We start from the raw sequence: 21,017 nt of genomic DNA on the forward strand, positions 1-21,017 counted from the left end.
TAATTTCGAAATTCCAGGAAAAAATATGACGTTGAAATAACATCTACCTAGTTATATTTGCTAACTATGGTCATGGTAATGCTGACATACGACTAATAGTTGTAAATTCTGAATGTAGTTATTATTAAGAATATAACCTCGTTTTTTATTTAACAGTCCTTTAGCTGTTTTTGTGATAACAAAATTAATTTTCTCAAATTATGGATACATAATTTGAGAAAATTAATTTAACAGTAAATGAATTACGATAATTGGAGAATTTAAAATAAAGTTAGGAATTTTTAACTCAAAGTCACACTGTCAATGTCAAAAAAAAAGATTCTTGTTGGACTATACCAAGCAATAACAAAATAATAAGCGAAACTGTGTTTTAAATGTTATTTATTATGATTATAATTTTACATTGTTATATTTTAAATAAGTTTAGTGGCAACTAAAAGGAAGTACATAAAGTGTTTAAATAGATTCTTTCTTTGTTAGGAATACTTACAAATGTTCTAATTGTCAGTCCATTTTCATATTGATTAAGCTTTTTTTCATTTTGTTTGAATTAATAAAAACAAGTAATGGAAGTATATTGTAGAGGATGTTTAGTTCAGTATAATGATCCGTCTGAATTGATACAGTATACAGAGAAGAATAGAAGATTATTTATATATTGTACTGGTATACAGGTGGGTTTTTGAATTCTTTACATAAAATTCACTTTTAATATACTGAGTACTATGTTTTCAAAGATGTTGTTAGAATAACAATTACATTATTGTTTAGTTAAAAACTATTTTAAACTTGTAAATACAAACCAAACATTTATTTCAGGTTAAATTAAATGATAGTTTTACATTCCAATTATGCAAAGACTGCTACCTCAATATGCAAGTTAGTTGCAAATTTAAGAAGTTATGTCATAATTCTGATAAGAGAATAAAAAATTACTTAGCTTTAAAAAATTCTGGTGAAAATGTTGACTTATCTACCTACCTCAAAACAAATGATGACTCTATAACATTCAGGTAAAGTTTTTTTATTTATTTAATAATTTAGTTTATTGCTACACAATAAGAAGTCTGGACTTGGCCCGAAGTGTGAAATAATCTCACTAAATATAAGAAATAGAAAGTAGTCCATGTTTTATCTTGTTTAGCATGTTACAAAATTTTATATCCCAAGTCCCTAGCTTATAAAGCAACATGTATGTCATATATGTTATATTCAAATAAAAGAAATGTACACTATCCTACAAAAAGGTACCAGCTTCTTACAAAATCAAGCTTAAGAACCTAGGCCCAGAAGCCCTAGACGAAGGAAGACAATTGCAATTAAATTATATTAAATTAATATTTTATTATTAGATGTTCTACAATTTGTTTATTATTAATTTGCAGGCTACCATTGCTTGGGAATAGTACACCAGACAAAAGTAATGTTAAAGATGAGGATAATGGTAAGTATGATACACTTACTAGATACGCGATAGTGAGTGGAAGGTGATCTTTATCTTCATATAAGTGTAATGTGATATAATTTACAAGGACTGAATTTCATTATGATATATACTTGTGACTATCTGCGATAACTTGTAATTGGCCTTCATTTTTTTGTTTCTCTTATTATTATTTTTTTAAGCTAACTGTAAGTTATCCGTAAATAAATAAAATAAAAAATAAAATAGAATAGTTAGCTTCTTATTAACAATCTTTCCTATATCCTTATTTTATTTGTTGAAAATTCAAATATAAACTTTACTCTTTCATATTATAAATGTGAAAGTTTAGATGGATGTTCGTAGAAGGTATATCTAGAACAGCTTGATGAAAATAATTTCACCCCAACAAAGTCGCAGGAAAAAGCAAGTACATAATGTACATTTATTTTTACAGAATCAACATGCACAAGTATACAAAACTTTATCAACGACATTATGGCGTCAGAGGAGATACCGGCCACGGAAGCGCGCATCATACGGGAAGTGATAGAGGAAGAGGCGGATGTTCTAGATGATTCTTTGGACTCACATTGGCTACAAGATGATTTATCTATTGATAATAGCTGCAAACTAGATTTCAGGTAAAAAGAAAATAATTATTGATTGCCAGATTTCTTCATCTTCTACCAAACTACAGACAGTTATTAAACCCAGGTTTCAAGGTCATATGTTCAAATTAAATATAACAGCACACTTAGTAGTGTCCCTTTATCAATGTCAAAGACCTATCTTGTTGTTACTTTAGGTCATTTTCTATGACTCTAGGTTTTAAATATTTTCTAATAGAACCCTGAGCTTGATGCGCTATATTTTTTTCAATTAGTTGAACCAGAATAACTGTTAACAGTTATTGCTTTAAAGCATCATCTTGTTCCTATGGTGCAGCATGTGCTGCTCTTCCATACATCTCTGTAAATCATATCTGGATTTACTACCTTTGAATATCCTCTTTTATACAATTGAACTATACTTCCTTCTGTCCTCTACCTTTGTCCGCATTCACTCTTGATACTTTCTTCTTTATGTCATAATTTCTTAACATATTGTTCCCGTAATACTCCAACCTTTCTTCTAAAATAATCCATAAAAAAATTAACCTTTGTATTTTTGTTCTGATAACCATTAACTTTCTTTTCTATCAGTTTCAGTCCATTTGTAACACCAAATTATGTGAACGAAGATAGTCCGAAGAAATTTATAAATGAAATTATAAAGAAAGAACCTGAGGAGGCCGTCACATTTAAAACACCAGAAGACATCAGTGTTAAAGTCGAATTTAAGCTGGAAGATTGTAATGAAATGGAAACGAAATGTACAATAGACCAGAATTTAGAAAATGCCTTACAAAATGAGAATAATGAAAATGTCTTCTTGGAAGATTTACTGGTTACACCTCCATGTAAGTATGTACTTTATTATTTTTAGGACAACAATACTCACAGCTGAATACTGAAACGACAGATAAATTATTAGCGTCTTTAATGTTAGGACTATGTTTAGGGTTCCATAGCTCAAATGTTATGTCTGTCAGATTGTAAGTAATGCTTCTATAGCATTGGTAGATTTATTTCAGTGTTTGGCTGTAAGACCTAACCTAGGCGACAATATCCATCATTTATGCCGTTTTTTTGTTTTTTGTTGTGATTTTTAATATTTACTAAGCAGCTCTGTTAATTTAATCTTATCACTGGATGTTCCTAGGGAATAATATTATTAATTTAGGGTTTGTTAACTATATGCTTTGTATTTTTTTTTAACAAATATGTAGTAATAAATATTATTTTGAACTTTCTGGCTATATTCCTTAATTTTCGTTCAAACAGTACTCCTTTGGAGATTCTTGCTTGATGACAAATAGGAAATTATAAGGGAGCTCTTTTTAAACAAAGGTATGTGATTTGATTTACAAAGTTTTGTACAGAAGATTTGTTCACTGTCTAGATAAAGCTAAAAAAACTATAGTTTAAAAAAATCTTTAGAGTAATTATTAACATTATTTGCAGTACAGTCAAATATATCTGGACCCCCAACTCCTGTGATAAACGATATACTATTCGGTGAAAAATTGGAAAGTGACAGTGAAAATTCTTTAATGAAAAATATAGGAAAATGTATAGAAGAATTTAAGCCTGTTAAAACCGAAAACGATGTTTTGGAGGAGATCTTAGCTGAAACTGTCAAAGAATTTGACATAGATGGTGATATTGAAATGAAAACAGAAATATTAAAAGAGAAAAATACCTACAAGAACAAAGGTAAAAGAAAAATCAACGACAAGAAGAGAAAACAGCTGGCAACAAAGTGTTCATCTCCGGATGAAAATAAATATAGTGTAACTAATTTTTATTGCAAAATGTGTAACAAACAATTTAAAAATCTGGCCGCGTTGAAAGTGCATTGCGGTAGGAAACATAAATTAAGAATAAATTACATAAATCCTGATCCTAAAATAGGAAAGCCTAGAATTTGTGATTATTGTGGAGTGATATATCATCGTTTACCACAATTTATAAGGCACATTAAAAGTCACACTGTAAGTCATACTTCATACTAATATTATAAATGCGAAAGCGTAGATGGATGGATGTTTGTTAACGTTTGTAGCCTAATCTGCTGAAGGGATTTCGATGAAATTTGGCATAGATGTAGAGGATAGTCTGGAAGAACACATAGGTTACCTATTTTTGTTTTTTTTTTTTAACCCACGCGGACGGAATCGCGGGCAACAGCTAGTAATATTGTAAATGCGAAAGTTTAGATGGATGAATGGATGTTCGTTGAAGTTTGTAGCCTAATCTGCTGAAGGGATTTCGATGAAATTTGGAATAGATGTAGGGGTAGTCTAGAAGAACATATAGGCTACTCACTTTTGTTTTTTTTAAATCCCACGCGGACAGAGTCGCGGTCGAAAGCTAGTATTGTATACTTTGATAAACTTTTTACTTACCATTTCAGTACTTTTCATTTATTCCAAATCCACTTGTTGATCTTCTAGAGTTAATTTTTATATTGAGAAGTTGATGTTATCGTAATATTTTATGCAATAAACCTGTATTAATATGTCAGTATTGAGACGTCTAGAAAAATCTGGAGACAAGAAATGTCTTTAAAAATTCGTTCGTTTTGCGTTCAAACTTAAAGAACTGACTTTACAAGGCGCCCAACACGAAATTTTACAAGAAAATTTCGATTTGTATCAGATTTATGCTGCGTATCTCTTCGGTAAAGAAAAACGACAAATCTACAATTTTTGAAGATAACATGATTTCACTGTCGCAAATGTTTGTAAAAAGCCCCAAAGATAATTTACTTAAATCATTTTTTCTTATTTCAGAAAACCGTAACACCACGTTCGTATGTATGCCAGCTTTGTTCGTTGAAATTCACTTCTAAGGCCAAACTTGATATGCACCAGAATACTCACAAAACGAAATCTTTAGATCCACAGAATGAAAAGGTAAATTTGAAATATTTTATCAACTATACTCAGTAGATATATTAAATTAAATATGTTTCTTAGCAAGGTAGCTTTCTATCTGTAAAAGATTTTTTTTTTTAATTTATTTATATGAAAGAAATGTTTTAACGCTTATGTAACCAAAAAGTGTAGGCAGAGTTTACAGGTTTCAAGTTGTATAACCTTTCTTTACCTCAGAGTAGTAGCAGAAAAAAAGACCATATACTTTAGTGGGTGGTTTTGTTGTCAACATGAGAGAATTTAGAAAGAAGTTGGGAATTTTTTGCTCACTGGTTACTCTAAAAACTAGCGGGCCCAACTAACACCCCTATAAATTAAAAAAAAAACTGGTGATCATTGTAGGTATAATATAGTCATTTTTATTCATTGCTTAACGTTAGTAATAAGTGTGGAGGTACAACGGTAGAGGAAGACGTAGAAAGAGATGGATGGATTGCGTGATAAGTGACCTAATCAAGAAGGGAGTGACTGAGATGACGTATGATAGAGTTATTTGGAGGGCAAAAACCTGTTGCGACCTTACGGGAGTAGGAAGAAGATAATGTTGCTTAAAAAATGATTTTATCATTATTTTTAAAGAAATTCGTTTGCACTATTTGTGGTGCGGGCAGTTCGTCCGCCACCAACTTGAAGACACACCTCCGCCGGCACTCCAAGAACTACACGGTGCACTGCGAGCAGTGCGGCCGCGGCTTCTACAGGAAGACCGACCTCACCACGCACTACAGGTCACAACATAACATAAAAATTGTTTATTTATGAATAAATAAATAAATAAACACTACAAAGCCTGGTACACACTTGGCTAGTACAGCCAGTAGTGGATTATATGGATTTACTGGCAACAGTTACACATTTAGGTAGTTCAGGTTATAAGCGCTATTGTCCAACTGTACTGGCCATGTGTGAACCAGGTATTACATTAAAACTTATTCCATTGGAATGAGAGTATCCATTAACAAACAAGCTCATGTCTCTGGTCATTTTTTTCTCACAGCTATATAACTCTAGCTACTCTTATTTAGGTAATATTTTCACTTTATTTCATAAATATCACTAAATAACTAAAAATGTCGACTTTTTAAACAATATTTTTCGGTTCAGATGAATGTCAAATTCCAAAATATGACTACCATGTATGTAAATTTATGTAAATTTAACTTGCGTTTGGAACAAATTATTATAATCATATTGTAGACATATTCAAAAAAGATAATATATAGCTTCTATCCCAAGTTTTCTCGCTTTTATTATAATAATATAGGCACACAATCTCGTCTGCTACTGTCACTAACTTGTTCTTTTAATGATTTCAGACTCCACACTGGAGAAAAACCTTACCCCTGCGAGCATTGTAATAGAACATTCGCACGACGCGACGTTCTCAATAGGCATATGAAATGTCACACAGGTATGTTGAATTTAAGTAAATAATAGATTTGATAGTTAAAAAATCTAAAACTCCACTATTTGCCCATATAAAGCTTAAAAAAATACTTCTTATTTACCAAAATCAGTTTAAATTCTAGGCTCTAGGCTGGCTCATCTGGCAATGTTTATTTATAGCCTATAGATTTGTTTTTAAATGTTTAAATCGATTTAAACATATTTGTTTTAATCGACTTTAAAAGTAAAGGTTCTTAATTCGCTCGTCTTTTAGGTATGTACATGACTACACTGACATTTATAATCCAGTTTACGCTTACTTTTTTTGTTTTGAAACAGAATAATCCATTTGGTCCCAAAATTGAAAACAATGTCGTAGTTTCCAAGTTTTCCTTAACCTCTAATTCGATGGAGGTTTTAATAGTAAAAAAAGTTACATGTTACCAACATACCAGTCAAAATATCACGTATTTTTCTTTAAACTAGTTCAGTAGTATTTTTTATTAGTTATTCGTCGTACCTAAAATCCGATATTTAAAAAAAAACTCATATATTTATGTAATCTTGTAAAGGAAAATTTTTTTTAGATTAATTATATTGTAGTAATATTTATTTCCAGACGAAAAACCATTCGTATGTCCGTACTGCGACATTCGGTATTCAAAGAAATATAACTTGCTAGCACATCTAGAGAAAGGCAAGTCGTGTCGCAGCACATTGCCTACAGAAGGCAAGGACGATAGCAACGTGGCGGTGTACTACGCTCCCGTCGTCGGCAATGACGTCATTGTGGATGAAAATGAAGCGAAAGAACTAGAAAAAGACTCAAACGCTGACGAAACATAATATGTTAATAAAGATTATAATAAATAGTTATTGTTTTATTTTACTAATGGTCCACCGCGACTTAATCCGCCGCAATTAAAAATATTGTAGGTTATGTGTACTTCCAGATTATGTTCTACATCTGTTTTTTGTCGTTTGGTGATAAATATTAACAAATATCAATTTATCTATCTAAACTTACGGATTTATTACTAACTGTCGCCTGTGATTCCGTTCGTGCGGAATTAAAAAAAAAATAGTAACCTATGCTCTTCGAGGCCGGTTTCTATGTGTATACCAAATTTCATTGGTTTCGTTACATCGTTCAGGAGATACCTGCAAATATTCAAATACAAAAAAAAAACGTAATCCAAACGGTTTAACGGATTTAAAACTATATAACAGAAGTAAATGAAACATGCTATTTAAGAATAGGTATGAAATAAAACTATTATTCGATAACACTTGATTATATTCCATAACTCTTGACATAGAAAAAAAATACAAAATTTAAAAGTACAACTTAAAAACAAGAATTTGGTTCAACATTAGAAAGTAATGAAATATTCCCTTAATTTTAAGATTTCATCTACTTCATGAAATATGAACTTACTTGAATGAAAATATAATTTCGTCATTAACCCTTAAATACGTGATTTTTTCAAACCTTCGGAAAAAAATAATTATTGTAAGATCGGTATTGCAATAAAGGAAAAATAAAACCTTAGCATCCAATTGTATATATTTTTTGTTGAATATTTATAACACTGCACATTTAAGAGTTAAAATCAATATTTTGAAACATTACATTAAATACATCTGATTCATTTTAAATATGTTTATTTTTACAGGTACTTAATATATGTTAATTCGTCTAAAACGTTAAACTTTAAAAATGACAACTGTAACTTTTTCGATACAATTTTTTTATATAATTATATTTTAATATCATTATTGGCAAAACCTGGCCGCCTTGAAGATCTACAAGACATGATAAGCTGCTATTGACATCAATAATTTCTTAGAAGATACTTAATTAAATAAAAAAACTTATTTTAATAAGACTAAAAACTATTTATGACATAAATAAATAACATTTCATACATGTGATGTCACATTTTTACAATAAAACTAAATAAACACTTGATAAAATGAATCAAGAGAATTTTGAATTAATTGTATATACCACCTACATTTAATGAAAATAACCAATCATAATCAGATAAGGAATTTAAAAATCCTCAACATATTGTGGTAAAATAAGAAATTAATCACTTTGTACACATAAATGGTGAAATAAAAAGCACATCCACAGTTAGGGTTTTTATATTCTCAGTTAGGCTAAACCTCATATTGTAAAATTAATCCCTTCGTTGTGGTATTATTTTAACTAAATATAACTAAAACAATTTTAAACTTAGGACCAATAGATACATCTATCCTCATATTACAACTTATTCATACCAAAAACATAAAAAAACTCAATTTAAAATTATTTTTTTCTATATTCACAAACCTCAAAGCGTCACAGCACCTTCACACACAAATATCAAATTTGTTCAAATTCATTCACTATATTATGAACTAAGACTTCTGTCCCCTCGGTCTGTGGTAAGTTTGTGCTTGGGAATTGTCAACCAATTGTTGCCGCATCGAAGTATTTTCTTCCCTTAATTTCGTCAACTCTTGATTCAGTCTTAATATTTCTATAACAAGCTTGTCATTATCCACTTCTAGTTTTTCCAACCTGGAAAAATAAAATTTTGGTACATAAATACATGTATTGATATCTAAATGTAATATTTTATAACTAGTGACGGCTCGACTTCGCCCGGGTGGCAAATGATATATATTAGCCTATGTAAGCCAAAAATACAAAGAATATTCAACGGTTATAGTAAAATTCATCCAAATGCTGTTCAAGAGACATGTTCTAGCATCCATCCATCTAAATACTAATATGATTTTACAAAAGTAACAGAACTAGTAACCAAACATTACATTTAAAATTGAAATAAATCACAGAATACTAGTTTACAGGTAAATAAACACTTGTATATAAAATATCTCACTCATCTATAATGGAAATCCCCCCTCTACAAAATTAATTAAGAAATTTAGTGTAGAGTAGGTAAATTTTGTGAAGTTCTAGATGTTTTAAACATGAACATTTTAGCACTGCAAGGCCGGCACGCCCGGTGTAATACCAGGACCACACAGAAGACAGGCGTGAAATGGAAGCAATTCCGTGTTTCGTCTGATGAGTGTGGTGGCAGAGGCCTAATTTAAGTCCCTTTCTCTTTACCATCCTTTTCTTATAAGGAGAAGTTGGGAAGGGGAAGTGAATTTGACAGTAGAGGAGATGCATAGGAAGGGGAAATATCCTCTTTATGTGCGTCTCCTCCTCCGTCGTATAAGGGTAGGCAACGCATCTGCAATTGCGGATGTTTATGGGCAGCGGCGTATTCTAGTGGCCGCTTGCTCATTTGCCACTTTATGTTATAAAAAAAAACATGAACTGACCGTTTTTGTTTCTCCGTTAATTCTGTTATATGGTCACATGCTTTAGCCAGTATACCTCCTTTGCTCGCTGCATCAGGTAGGCCTGAGTTGGGAACTAAAGCTGCCAACTTTGTTATCCAACTGTTGATTTTGTCCCGACGTCGTCGCTCTACCTCATTGTGTGTTGCACGTCTCTTGTCATCCCGCTTCAAAAATAACATTAATACAGAAGTAACGAAGTAAATCAAATTTATTGGACTACCAACCATTGGCTGGTGACAAAAAGAAAATGTTATACACCCATGATAATTCATAAATGACTAGCTGTTGACTGTAATTCAGTCCATGTGAATTAGAAAAATAATACTTTGTGTTCTTCCAGATTATGTTATACATTTATTCAAAATTTCAACGAAATCCATTGAGCTGTTCTGGTGATATTTAGTAACAAACATCCATCCTTCTAAACTTTCACATGTATATGACATAAAAAAAAGGCATCCAGAGAAACTTGTAAAATGTGTCTCTGGATATCTTTTGTACTTGGAATACTAGAACATACAGAATTAAAAAATTGAAAAACACATTGGCATGCGGTGAAGATTGAACCTAAACTTATAATTTGTGGTCTGGTACAACTTTTAACAATTGTTCCATGAATGCCCTACATTTATATTACCTTTGTCTGGTTTTTGTAATAATTTTAAATATAACTCAAAACACTTACTTTCTTAGCTGTAGTGACTGCTTTGGCTTGCAATGGTTGCCTCCGTATTGCTTTCTTTTGAGCCGGTGCAGTTGAAAAGACTTCATCCGAGTTAGTTATTACAAAAAATTCACCATTTGGAATTACTGAAAAAGTAATAAATAGGACAAATGAGATATAATAAATCTAGTTGCATTTAAATTTATACTATGAGAAAAATACTAATTTACCATGTGCTGGTGAATGGGATGCCATGTTATTGTTACTCTTTTCTCCAGTCATATGGACTAGTTTGTATGTGACCGCACCCGCTGAAAAATATTATTCTTGTATCAGTTAATATTCATGTAATTGCAGTATTTGTTCAAAGATTACATATGTCAGAATAGAATGGAACAGAACAGAATAAAACTGCTCACTTTCTTACAATTGTAACTATAGTTCTTTTCTAATCTCTTATGAAACATTTCAAATTACTTTTACATAGATGAATATTGTCCATTCACTTTTAATCAAACTAAATAATAAATGAGATTTACTAACACAGATCGCGAAAATTGTAGGGCGTACTATTTTCTTCTTCGTTGCTGTCTAAAAAGCTCGGCGATACTAATTGTACGTTGTCTTTGGAATCTTCTGCAAGGAATTATAATTAAATTTAAAATATCACCACCACATAATTCAATAATAAATAAACTAACATGCTGCATCTTGGCAAATACTAAAACAAATAACTAGGCTAACCCGCTAAAGCTAGACAATTTAATTGAAGTAAATCAATTTGTAATATAAGAATTATTGAACAATATTGTTCCTTGCTAGTTTTAATTTAATGGTATTTGATAACGTACCGTAAATTGGATCTTCCATTACCACTAGTAATTCGTTGTCAGCACTGTAAGAAATGGCGCAAAGTAAATTTTAAAGAGAATTGCCAAAATCTTAAAACTACAAAGATAACTTGGCAAATTGCAAAACTAAAATGACGACCTTCGTTGGCAGCTAATTGTTATTATATAAGACGTATCTCCATACTTGTAAACATAGCGAATGATGTTATTTTACCTGTTATCAAGTGAATTTTCTTCTACGTCTGCTTTTATTTCCACTTTGGACATTGCGCGTAATTATTTTTGAATTTTCTCAACTTGGTCACGGGGACAAATAAATGGTCATGTGATGCGGCTATAAACAAAAATACAGATTAAAATTGTTGAACATAGACAACGCTTAAAATAATTGTGCTCTTTGTACGCAGTGTATAAATTGGCATTCGATGTAATATCGATTCTTGTTTAAAATATTCAAAGTATGAATCAAAATTGTAAATAAGTTACATTGATCATATAATTGTTTACTCCCATACAAAAAGCTTTCCAGGAAAAAGTCTCACGAAAAATTAATCTAGAACATCGTCGATCGCCGATTCTTCCCGTGGTGTTTCATCGTATTTGCTTTTCAAATACGATGGCCGCTTTCTGGACCTAAACAAACACGAATTTAAACGGTTACGAGTTGATATTAAACGTAAAAGCAATCCTATTACGATTTACGATTGATTTCTCAACATAATTTTTATAGTATGAAGATAAATGTACAAAATTTTATTTACTACTTTTAGGGCTGTTGAAACTGGTGTTTCTAAGCCTAGAAGTAAGGTCAAAAATTAATGTATTTTCAAATTGTCGTTGCCCATTTGCTTTTCGCGTTGTTCTAGTTACTTAGCAAACAAATTAATTACACGTCAGTAAACGAGTACCTGACAATTATCCGCAACGACTATACAATACACATCATATCTTTTGTAATCTGATAGCCCTATTCCCTTGCAATAGAGTTTAAATTTATTTCTCTTTTTAATGTGAGCTTCAAAGAGTAGCAGGCGTTAATACAATAATAACTTGTATACTTGACTTTAATGGCTTTTTATGGAGCGATATAGCTGTGTAATAAAAAGCACTCTTTGTTTTATGAGCGAGAATCATAGCTTTTGGAAGTAGACATTTTAATGAAAAACTGTGTTTACAAGTTTAAATGCGACCGCGTGTTCTCTTGAAATTCTCCGAAACGGCTGGACCAATTTTGTCAGGACCTCTATGAGAAGGTAATGATTTATGGAGGAAAAATAGATTTTTTGTTCAGTTTTACTCAGCGAGTACCAGCTAGTCGTTAAAAAACTAAATAATACATTGCAGTACAACGTCTGTATGAACCAAGTTAAACTGAAACGATTGAGATAAGCCACGTATTAGTCGTAACAATGTTTGCTAAGTAATATTCGGTGGGTTCGGATTGTGTACGCTGCGCACTAAATAAATAAACTTAGCATTATAACAACAACTTCTTACCACAAGTATACAGTTAAAGCACTTATTTATCTATCCATAACTTAATAAAGATAAATGGATAACTTATTATACAAACTGTATTTTACTACAATTTGTACAAAGGAAAAAATGAGGTATTTTGTTTTTTTTTTTAAGGACTTTTGTACGAGCCTTCTGGGTAAAGACACGGTAGTAAAACCCCTTAACAGTTTATTTGCAAATTTTGTATAAAGTTTGAAAATTTATTCATAGTCATTTGACTTGGTTGTCGGGTAGGCGATAACTTGTTAAGGGCCGTCTTTGAAATTCCGGTAGAAAGGGTCCATTCCCTTTGATTAAGTTAAATTGTACCCTTCTTACTGTGAGACATATACCCAGGTGTTTTGTTCACGGGATTATGTACTTTAAAGAAGTATTGCGTATAAACATTATTTAATGGTATCTCTAAATATCTTGGTTATTTCCAAACCAGCACGATTTAGGGTATTTCAAGTGGCGAGCTTACCATTTCCTCAAAGGCCAACGCATCTGTAGTTCCTCTGGTGTTGCGGATGTACATAAGCGTCGTTGACCACCTCTGTATTCTCGCCGCTCGTTTGCCCCCCTTTTCTTATAAAAAATAAGGATATCGACTTGGTGACAGTAATTTTTGAGTGATTAATTCGGACACATGTGGCGGCTCTTTCTGACAGACGCCTAAGGTCGCCCAACAGTGCTATAACTCTCACACCGTCTATAAACTACCACATTCTTATGGTAAATATTATTGTGTAGTATAAAAACGAAAATGTACAGTTAATGTAACAGGAAGGGGTCTTGAGGCCTACTGATGCAAATGGGTCACGAAATGGCCGGAAGTTCGGAGGCGGATGTCCGTAAGGCGTAGCAATGTAGCAAATGACAAGCACACCTTATGTTACTTATTATCTATTTGTTTTATTTTGTTTATTTTAAAATATATAATAAGTTATTATTCAAGATATTTTATATGACTCGAAACTGGAAAAAATCTGACGTAAATAATCGTTTCTCGTAATATTTAATGAAGTATGATCCCTTGTTTAATACGACCGACAAATGTAAACAACTCTGATAGGCTATAAAAGGATTAAGTCAAGCGCTGCGTAATCTTCCCATTCCAAGTTACAATAAGCTTTTGTTGTTGTTAAGTTAATTTGAATGGTTTTAAGTTCATGATCTACGTAGCTTTTATTTTGCTGTCAACAATTTTAATCTATTATAAAGTGATACAAAAGGGGCTTTCCATTTGAAATTAGTATTTTAAAATCAATATTTTAATATGAGAGAATGTTTTTTGTAGATTTTACAACTCCTGCTTTTACTAAAGAATTACATTTTGCAATCGAAGTAATTTTATTGCTAACGCAATCAAATTAAGAAATTTTGACCCTTTATTTGACTTCCAACAAACGCATCTTTATTCATATCTGTTGGACTGGAATAAAAAATAATTATTAAAACGATCTAAATACCAATTAGGTACAGAGAGCATTTCACAAAACTAATCAACACTATTAAGCACTTACCCGAGAATTTTCTAGAGAAACTTTAAATTAGTTTATTATCGGATAGTAGCCGAGAGCCTCATTTAAGTTCTAAATTATATTTAATGCCAAACATTTGTACTAATTGCATTTTCAGGTTAGGATTCTTCAGTTTCATAAAGGTTGCATTTAAATAGAATATAAATAGAGAAAATTTTAAAATAATTTCAGCGATAATTGTATATTTACTTTTAGAAACTAAACAATTTTCACTAAATAAACATAAATATCTCAAAAACAAGAAGATGTAGTTTAATTCTTTAAATAAATTAATCTACAGAACTTTGTACAGAGTATTGTACAGGGTGTTTCTACAGAGTATAGTATAACTGTAGTTAACTCTAGTTCACTATAGAAACTAGCCGAGACCCTTGTCCTACTTCAAGCATTGAAACAACAAGCAACTTTCATTTATCTATCATACGTAAGCTCTTCTTGCCATGTTGTGCCGAAGGACATGGCGTCGATTAGTCTGGGTCAAGTTTCTTGGCACGCATCGTTTTTCTTGTGCCCATTTTCATAACAAACTTCGAATGATTCACGATTATTCACTTAATGTTCGTTTATTTCCGAAATATTGCTGTTTATTTATACCTAATACTTATATGCATCCGGTAGCTTAATACATTTTCTATACTACTCACTGATAACGTAGCTTTTTAATGGTGAAAAAAAAAATTAAATAGGTCTAATAGTTTTTGAGTTATTCCAATATAGATACAAAAATATAAATCTTTCCTCTTTATAATATCAGTTTAGATAAATAATTAAATTTTAAATGAGTTTTTATTTAGTACAAAGTACGAAGAAACGTTCAGAACATTATTTTGCCATCCCAGAATTTAATTATAAGGTTTTTCTAATAGACGTATTTTGTTAACAAATGTCCGTAAAAGCGAGGATAATTAGGGCGTTAGGAAAAGCAAACATAGCGGGGGAGATACGGGTGACATGGTCGAAAGCACATCAAAAGGTTTCGACGTGCTGCAGGCTATCGCGTATGCCTGCCTATCTGTATCAATTTATATTTTATAACGAAAACATTATAAATGTATCTCATTTTATGTGATCCCATGAGGTATTAACATTGAATGATTTTTTTTATGTCATTAATCATTCGGATTCACACATAGATTTATTATTACTTTTTAAGATATTACCGGCTAGTCTAAAGCATAAACTTATCTTTCTATCAGTGAATCACAAAACATTGAATAACTTAACTACACAAGCACAACACCAACACAGCACTAGGGCAGCTTCTCGTGGCAAATACATAGTACCCAGAATTAATAATTATTACGGCGACAGAACAATTGCATTTGTGTTTTCTGTAAAATTAAAAAAAAAATCAGTTTGCTGGTCTATCGATCTTAACTAAGATGTTTGTTAGAAAACAAGGCATTGGCGTTGTAGAGTTGTTTGTTAAATTGGTTTAGTCTAAAGACACGCTTGCTCCGGGGGAAATATCGCACAGACATTTCCTCAACCTACGAGTAGCTACGACCTGTTTTCCATAACAACGTGATCGGGGAAGAGTTTCACAGAATTCTTATTATAGTTAATAAAGAACATACGTGTTCAGTTAGCTTTTTTATATACCAAATGATTATTTTGTTTTATTATATCTGATTTAAATTTTTATTTTGCGTTGCCGACAGATTGATGATGCGCAGTGTAATGTAATACAATACGGCGAGCATTCATGTAAGTAAATACGTAGTGTTACTAGGGAATTCTTCGTGTAGTGTTACGACATTAATGCTCGCCGTGTAACATTTCACAATCAGTATCTAATACGGCACCTTTAGACCATGGATTTTTAAAAGTAATTTTAACCTGTGGTAATTCTAAATAAATTAAAAAAAAGTAAAAATTCTCTTAAATAAATGTAAACATTCATTGAAAGCATTTTTCATATCTACAAAACTGCATTAACTTTCACTGCCGTGTCGAGTTATAGTTTTTATTTTTAGCAGTGACATTTAAAAGTGCAAGTGAAGTGTTTTCGCACGTGAATGTCTCATTAGCCTAATGGCACACGTCCTTTAAATTTAAATGCGCAGTAACATGGCGACTCAACGATGCAAATGATGACTGAACTGTGCAACTGTTTTTAACAAAACGATACCTGAATCTCTTACAACCAGCATAATATCTTTCGAACAGTGAGTTTGCTAAATTATACCATATCAAACGTAGTTTTTCACAGCCAAAGTACGGTGCAAAAATATGCTTTTTACTTGTTTTTTGTTAAGGAAAGAGAGAGATGTAAGAGATTATAATTATAATTAATAAGAAATTAAAAAAAAATTAAGTACGTAACGTCTTTTGATGAATTTTGCATTAAAGGAATTTCGATTTATGGACTATTGCATGTTTTAGTTTCCCAATGAGTCATGTTTTAGTATTTTCTGAGTTTACTCAATACAAGTTACCTTTATTAATTAACACCGAAAACAAACGACGACACGACACGTCATTTGCAAATTGTCATGTTGTTTTTTCCTATTTGTAATGATCTTATAAAATGCTTCGAAAATAATAAAAACATATTTAGTCAAGGCAGGATCGAACCCAGGACCTGCAGATTACAAGTCAAGTGCTTAAACTCTGAGACACCGAAGCTCTCTTCAAAATGTAATTTACATTTTTGTCGATTCATGGTAGATCTCATGTTTACAAAAAAAAACCGACATATATCTAACATGTCACAAAACAGAAATGTTATCTTTAAAAATTTGCCTGATACTGGTTAAACTGACTTTCGAAACTAGATAAATGTTTCTGACCTACTTCAAAGGGCTATAAAAACTGACTAACGTCAAATATGTCGTCGTACGCAGCTGCCCTTAATTATGTATGAACTTTTTGAATAATATCTTTGGTAAATTACTTTTGACGATAAATATGACTATAGAGTATATAAATGTAAATCTAACTAATATTATAAATGCGAAAGTTTAGATGGATGGATGGATGTTTGTTAGAGTTTGTAGCCCAATCGTCTGAACGAATCTGGATGAAATTTGGCATAGATATAGAGCAGAGTATAGAAGAACACATAGGCTACTTACTTATCTTTTTTTAATACCACGCGGACGGAATCGCGGGCGAAGGTTAGTAACTATAAATGTAATTTCGTAGTCCATTAAAATAACCACAAACCATACAAAATAATAGAATGCCTTGTTAAATATGATGGAGAATTAGCAAATATAATTAATGGCCAGTTTCCCATCTACTTTTAACCGTTCATTTGTGTTTTTGTTTCCATAACTTCATGAAATGCGTTTCCGAACTACATAACTTGAGTTTTACTCCGTTAAAACTTAGTTCAAACTAACACTAACGAATCACTAGGTAATGATAAAATAAATGGAAACTTCAGAAACCCAGCATAAATTACATTATACAGATGTATTGAATAGTTTAGATAAGTAAGATATTAAGGAAAATAACTTATTTCACAAAAAAACACATGCAATTATGTGTATAATAATTGTTTAAATATGTCTAACGTATAAATACAAAACAAGGGTAGTTATCAAGTTCTGTCGGATGTTGGAAGCTTCTCTCGTATGTTTATGACAAAGGGATGGTTCTGCAAAGCCTCGGACGTAGGTTTATATTAAAGGCTCCACAAAGTTGTCTGTTATGTACACTAAAATATGTAGACGATTCCACGAATTTGATACAAGCTTTATAAATAACTAGCTGTTGCTCCCGACTCGTCCGCGTGAAATTACTGAAATAATGAAAAATATAGCCTATGTTACTCAGAGATAAATTAACTTTCTAACGGTGAAAAAATTTTTAAAATTGGCCCAGTATTTTTTGAGGTATTTCAACACATACAAAAATATAAAATACAAAAATACAAATCTTTCCTCTTTATTATATTAGTATAGATGAAAATTAAAATCTTTTGCTAGGAATATCTACTTTTTTATGGTTTCATTTTTATAGTTAACTTGCTGTTGCTCGCAATTTCATCAGCTTGGAAATAAATCAAAATGATATGTTACTCCCGCAGACATACATAAACTACTGTCCTTTACCTTTAAGAAAACAAATATTGGAACAACTATCTACATAATATTGAACTTTCATACAATAAATTCCCATACAAAAACACAAGGCCCAAATTACTACTATTAACAGACCCTCCGGTAGTTTTATGGCTTCTTTTAGCAAAGGTCATTGCTAATTGGTCAGTTGGATAATAGTGGCTTACAAAGGATGTAAGAGGACCAGTTGCGGAAGAAAAAACCAAATTAATATAAAGTTTTAGTTGACTTGTTATTATTTCTTATTCATCTTCCAGCGTTTTAACTTGATTTTGCTTAAGGTCAAACTGTATATTTTATGCTAAATGAGAACGAAAACAAGCGGATTTGCCAAGAAACTTGACCCAGACATACTGTCGCCAGCTTGACCTTGGACTTCAAATCAAAACCAGTAAATGTTACGTCATTGTGTGACGTCATAGATTAGCGAACACTTTTATTTGGCTGATGGTTTCATGCCTCATCCTAGTGTCAAAATTCTACTGCGTATATGGGTATAGAGATTAGCAATAATTAAAATGAACCTATGACGCAGTTAATGAGGCTGGCAAAACTATGGCCTTTACAATCAATGAATCTAGTTATTGACAATTGAATAATTACTAATAACTGTTAATTAGCGATGTAAGTGATCGGACTTATAGTATTCCAGGTTTTGAATCAGAAATATAAGTGTAATAAAACTCTTTTAAGCTTTCAATATTCAAAAGAGACATCCAGTATAAATGGAATCGTTTAAGCGAAATCAATTTCGAATAAAATTGAATTTGCCGATGCAATTTGTCAGTACAGAGCCACCATGTGGAAATATATCAAAATTATATCAATTTAAATATAATACGTGAAGAAATAAATGAATGAAATATTTTTTTACGTAACTTATTTTTTACATAAACTATTTTATCTATACTTCTATACAATTATAATAAAGCGTAAACACACACTTCTTTGTTGCCTAAGATGTCAGCAATTACAGCATACTTTTGAATAATTATTTTTTCAATAAAAAGCCTTACACTTACGTCATGCTTTAGGCTATATATTTTCACGCCATTAAACTTAGGGAGTTAATAATTTAAATAATAAGGGAAAGAGACCATAAGTTGCTGCCAACATCAATTAAGAGAGATTGCTAAGGTTTGTCATGTCATGTCATGTCATTTTGACATTTGCAATTGATAATTTGACAAATGTAAACAATAAAAAAAAATCATAATTTCATGCGGATGAAGCTGCACGGAAACCCCTACTATATCATAAGGCGATAAGGCCTTTAAACGTTTTGTCACACATTGTTTTAATACAGGCTCTCCAGTAGATATTCATCGTAATACGGTACAAGTTCTTGTACAAATATGGGCTCCAGACAATATCGAAATCGATGTCACTCGTGACAAACAAAACACTCATATCAGCTGCTATATTTCGCTGACTCTCCAATATTTCCTAAACTGTGTATTCATTCGATAAAATATAACCTTATTTTCTTTTATAAACACAACATACGAACCTAGACTGTGTATAAATAAGTTAAGAAAAATTTTCCACTCTTGTTGTCTTTGTCTTTCTGGAAGAGAATGACAAGAATGAGAATACGGTTTTAACAAGTTTCTTGTTTGCTTCGACAGTTAAAACTCCAACAGAAATTTGCGTAACTCTAATACAAACAATGTAGTAATAGTAACTGTCAAAGTGAAGAAAACGAAATAGGTTACAAACACTGGTATTAACTTGTTAAACAAACATAGCACGAACTTCTTCGTTACTTCGCTTTCTACTGACACGCTTCCCTTCAATGTGGAAGCTTCGACTTAGTTTTTGTCACGGACAACGAATTTATTTTATTTTTTGACATTCGTACGTGTTAAACTTCTACGCAACAAAACAAAAAAAAGGATAACACAAATCTATCTCCCTATGCTTAGGATGTCAACAATCTATATTATTTCTATTCTATTCTATTTTTTTATTTTTTTCTATAATAAAGCGTAAACACAATTCTTTGTTGCCTAAGATGTTAACAATTACAGCATATTTTTGAATAATTCTTAATTTAATAAAAAACTCTTACAGTTACGTCACGCTTTAGGCTATATATTTTAACACCATTAAACTTAGGGGGTAAATATTTTGGATGCAAACCCTAATGTGGGAAAGAGACCATAAGTTGCTGCCAACATCAAGAAAGTTTGCTAAGGTTTGTCATGTCATGTCATTATGACATTTGCTATTGATAATTTGACAAATGTAAACAATCAAATAAAGTTTCCATAATTTCATGCGGATGAACCCGTATGAGAACAGCTAGCCTGTTAATAATTCGCACATACAATGACAGATTGTGTTTTCCTGTATTGAAATGAAACATTAAATTTCAAGAACGATATCTGGTTTTCGTTCTTTTGTTCGAGTTAAAATTGAACGAGAAATACATGTGAATGTTGATGAAATTTGAGTCCCTTTTAATTACAACGGTCACACAATTGGGTAGCGACTGACCTAAACAAACACAGTTCTCAATTTGTGGCCCTCATAAAACGATACGGTTTCGACAGTTCAGGCAAACGCGTATTTCAAAATACTTTTTATCCAGAAAAAGTTGGCAATTTCACAGTATTTCAGTCCAACTTTGGGTAAGGATTAATTAACGAAATTTTTTTTTTTTTTTTTTT

The 21,017-nt window shown here is 31.5% G+C and overlaps 2 protein-coding genes across 3 annotated transcripts; one reads left to right on the top strand and one right to left on the bottom strand.

The window, feature by feature from the left end:
* The first annotated feature begins 245 nt into the window (after nucleotides 1–245).
* Nucleotides 246–7,214, top strand: LOC106101613 (zinc finger protein 568-like). The gene is made up of 10 exons (XM_013280901.1): nucleotides 246–674; nucleotides 820–1,013; nucleotides 1,386–1,444; nucleotides 1,881–2,067; nucleotides 2,629–2,885; nucleotides 3,490–4,019; nucleotides 4,821–4,943; nucleotides 5,544–5,692; nucleotides 6,281–6,375; nucleotides 6,970–7,214. Exons 1-10 carry the CDS (start codon nucleotides 567–569, stop codon nucleotides 7,194–7,196), a joined length of 1,929 nt encoding a protein of 642 aa, XP_013136355.1. The 5' UTR covers nucleotides 246–566; the 3' UTR covers nucleotides 7,197–7,214.
* A 1,468-nt stretch (nucleotides 7,215–8,682) lies between these two features.
* On the bottom strand, nucleotides 8,683–11,575 carry LOC106101474 (upstream stimulatory factor 2). 2 transcript variants are annotated; one of them, XM_013280715.1, is made up of 7 exons: nucleotides 11,449–11,575; nucleotides 11,235–11,278; nucleotides 10,927–11,019; nucleotides 10,614–10,694; nucleotides 10,405–10,529; nucleotides 9,699–9,880; nucleotides 8,683–8,922 (listed from the first exon to the last, which is right to left on the bottom strand). In XM_013280715.1, the coding sequence occupies exons 1-7, from the start codon at nucleotides 11,499–11,501 to the stop codon at nucleotides 8,760–8,762; spliced, it is 741 nt and encodes a 246-aa protein (XP_013136169.1). In that variant the 5' UTR covers nucleotides 11,502–11,575; the 3' UTR covers nucleotides 8,683–8,759. The 2 variants fall into 2 exon arrangements, with proteins under 2 accessions (XP_013136169.1, XP_013136168.1); XM_013280714.1 differs by having other exon boundaries at nucleotides 9,699–9,883.
* Nucleotides 11,576–21,017: the final 9,442 nt, after the last annotated feature.

This window comes from Papilio polytes, unplaced genomic scaffold (genome assembly GCF_000836215.1).
Source record: "Papilio polytes unplaced genomic scaffold, Ppol_1.0 DF823980.1, whole genome shotgun sequence".
NCBI classification, from domain to species: domain Eukaryota; kingdom Metazoa; phylum Arthropoda; class Insecta; order Lepidoptera; family Papilionidae; genus Papilio; species Papilio polytes.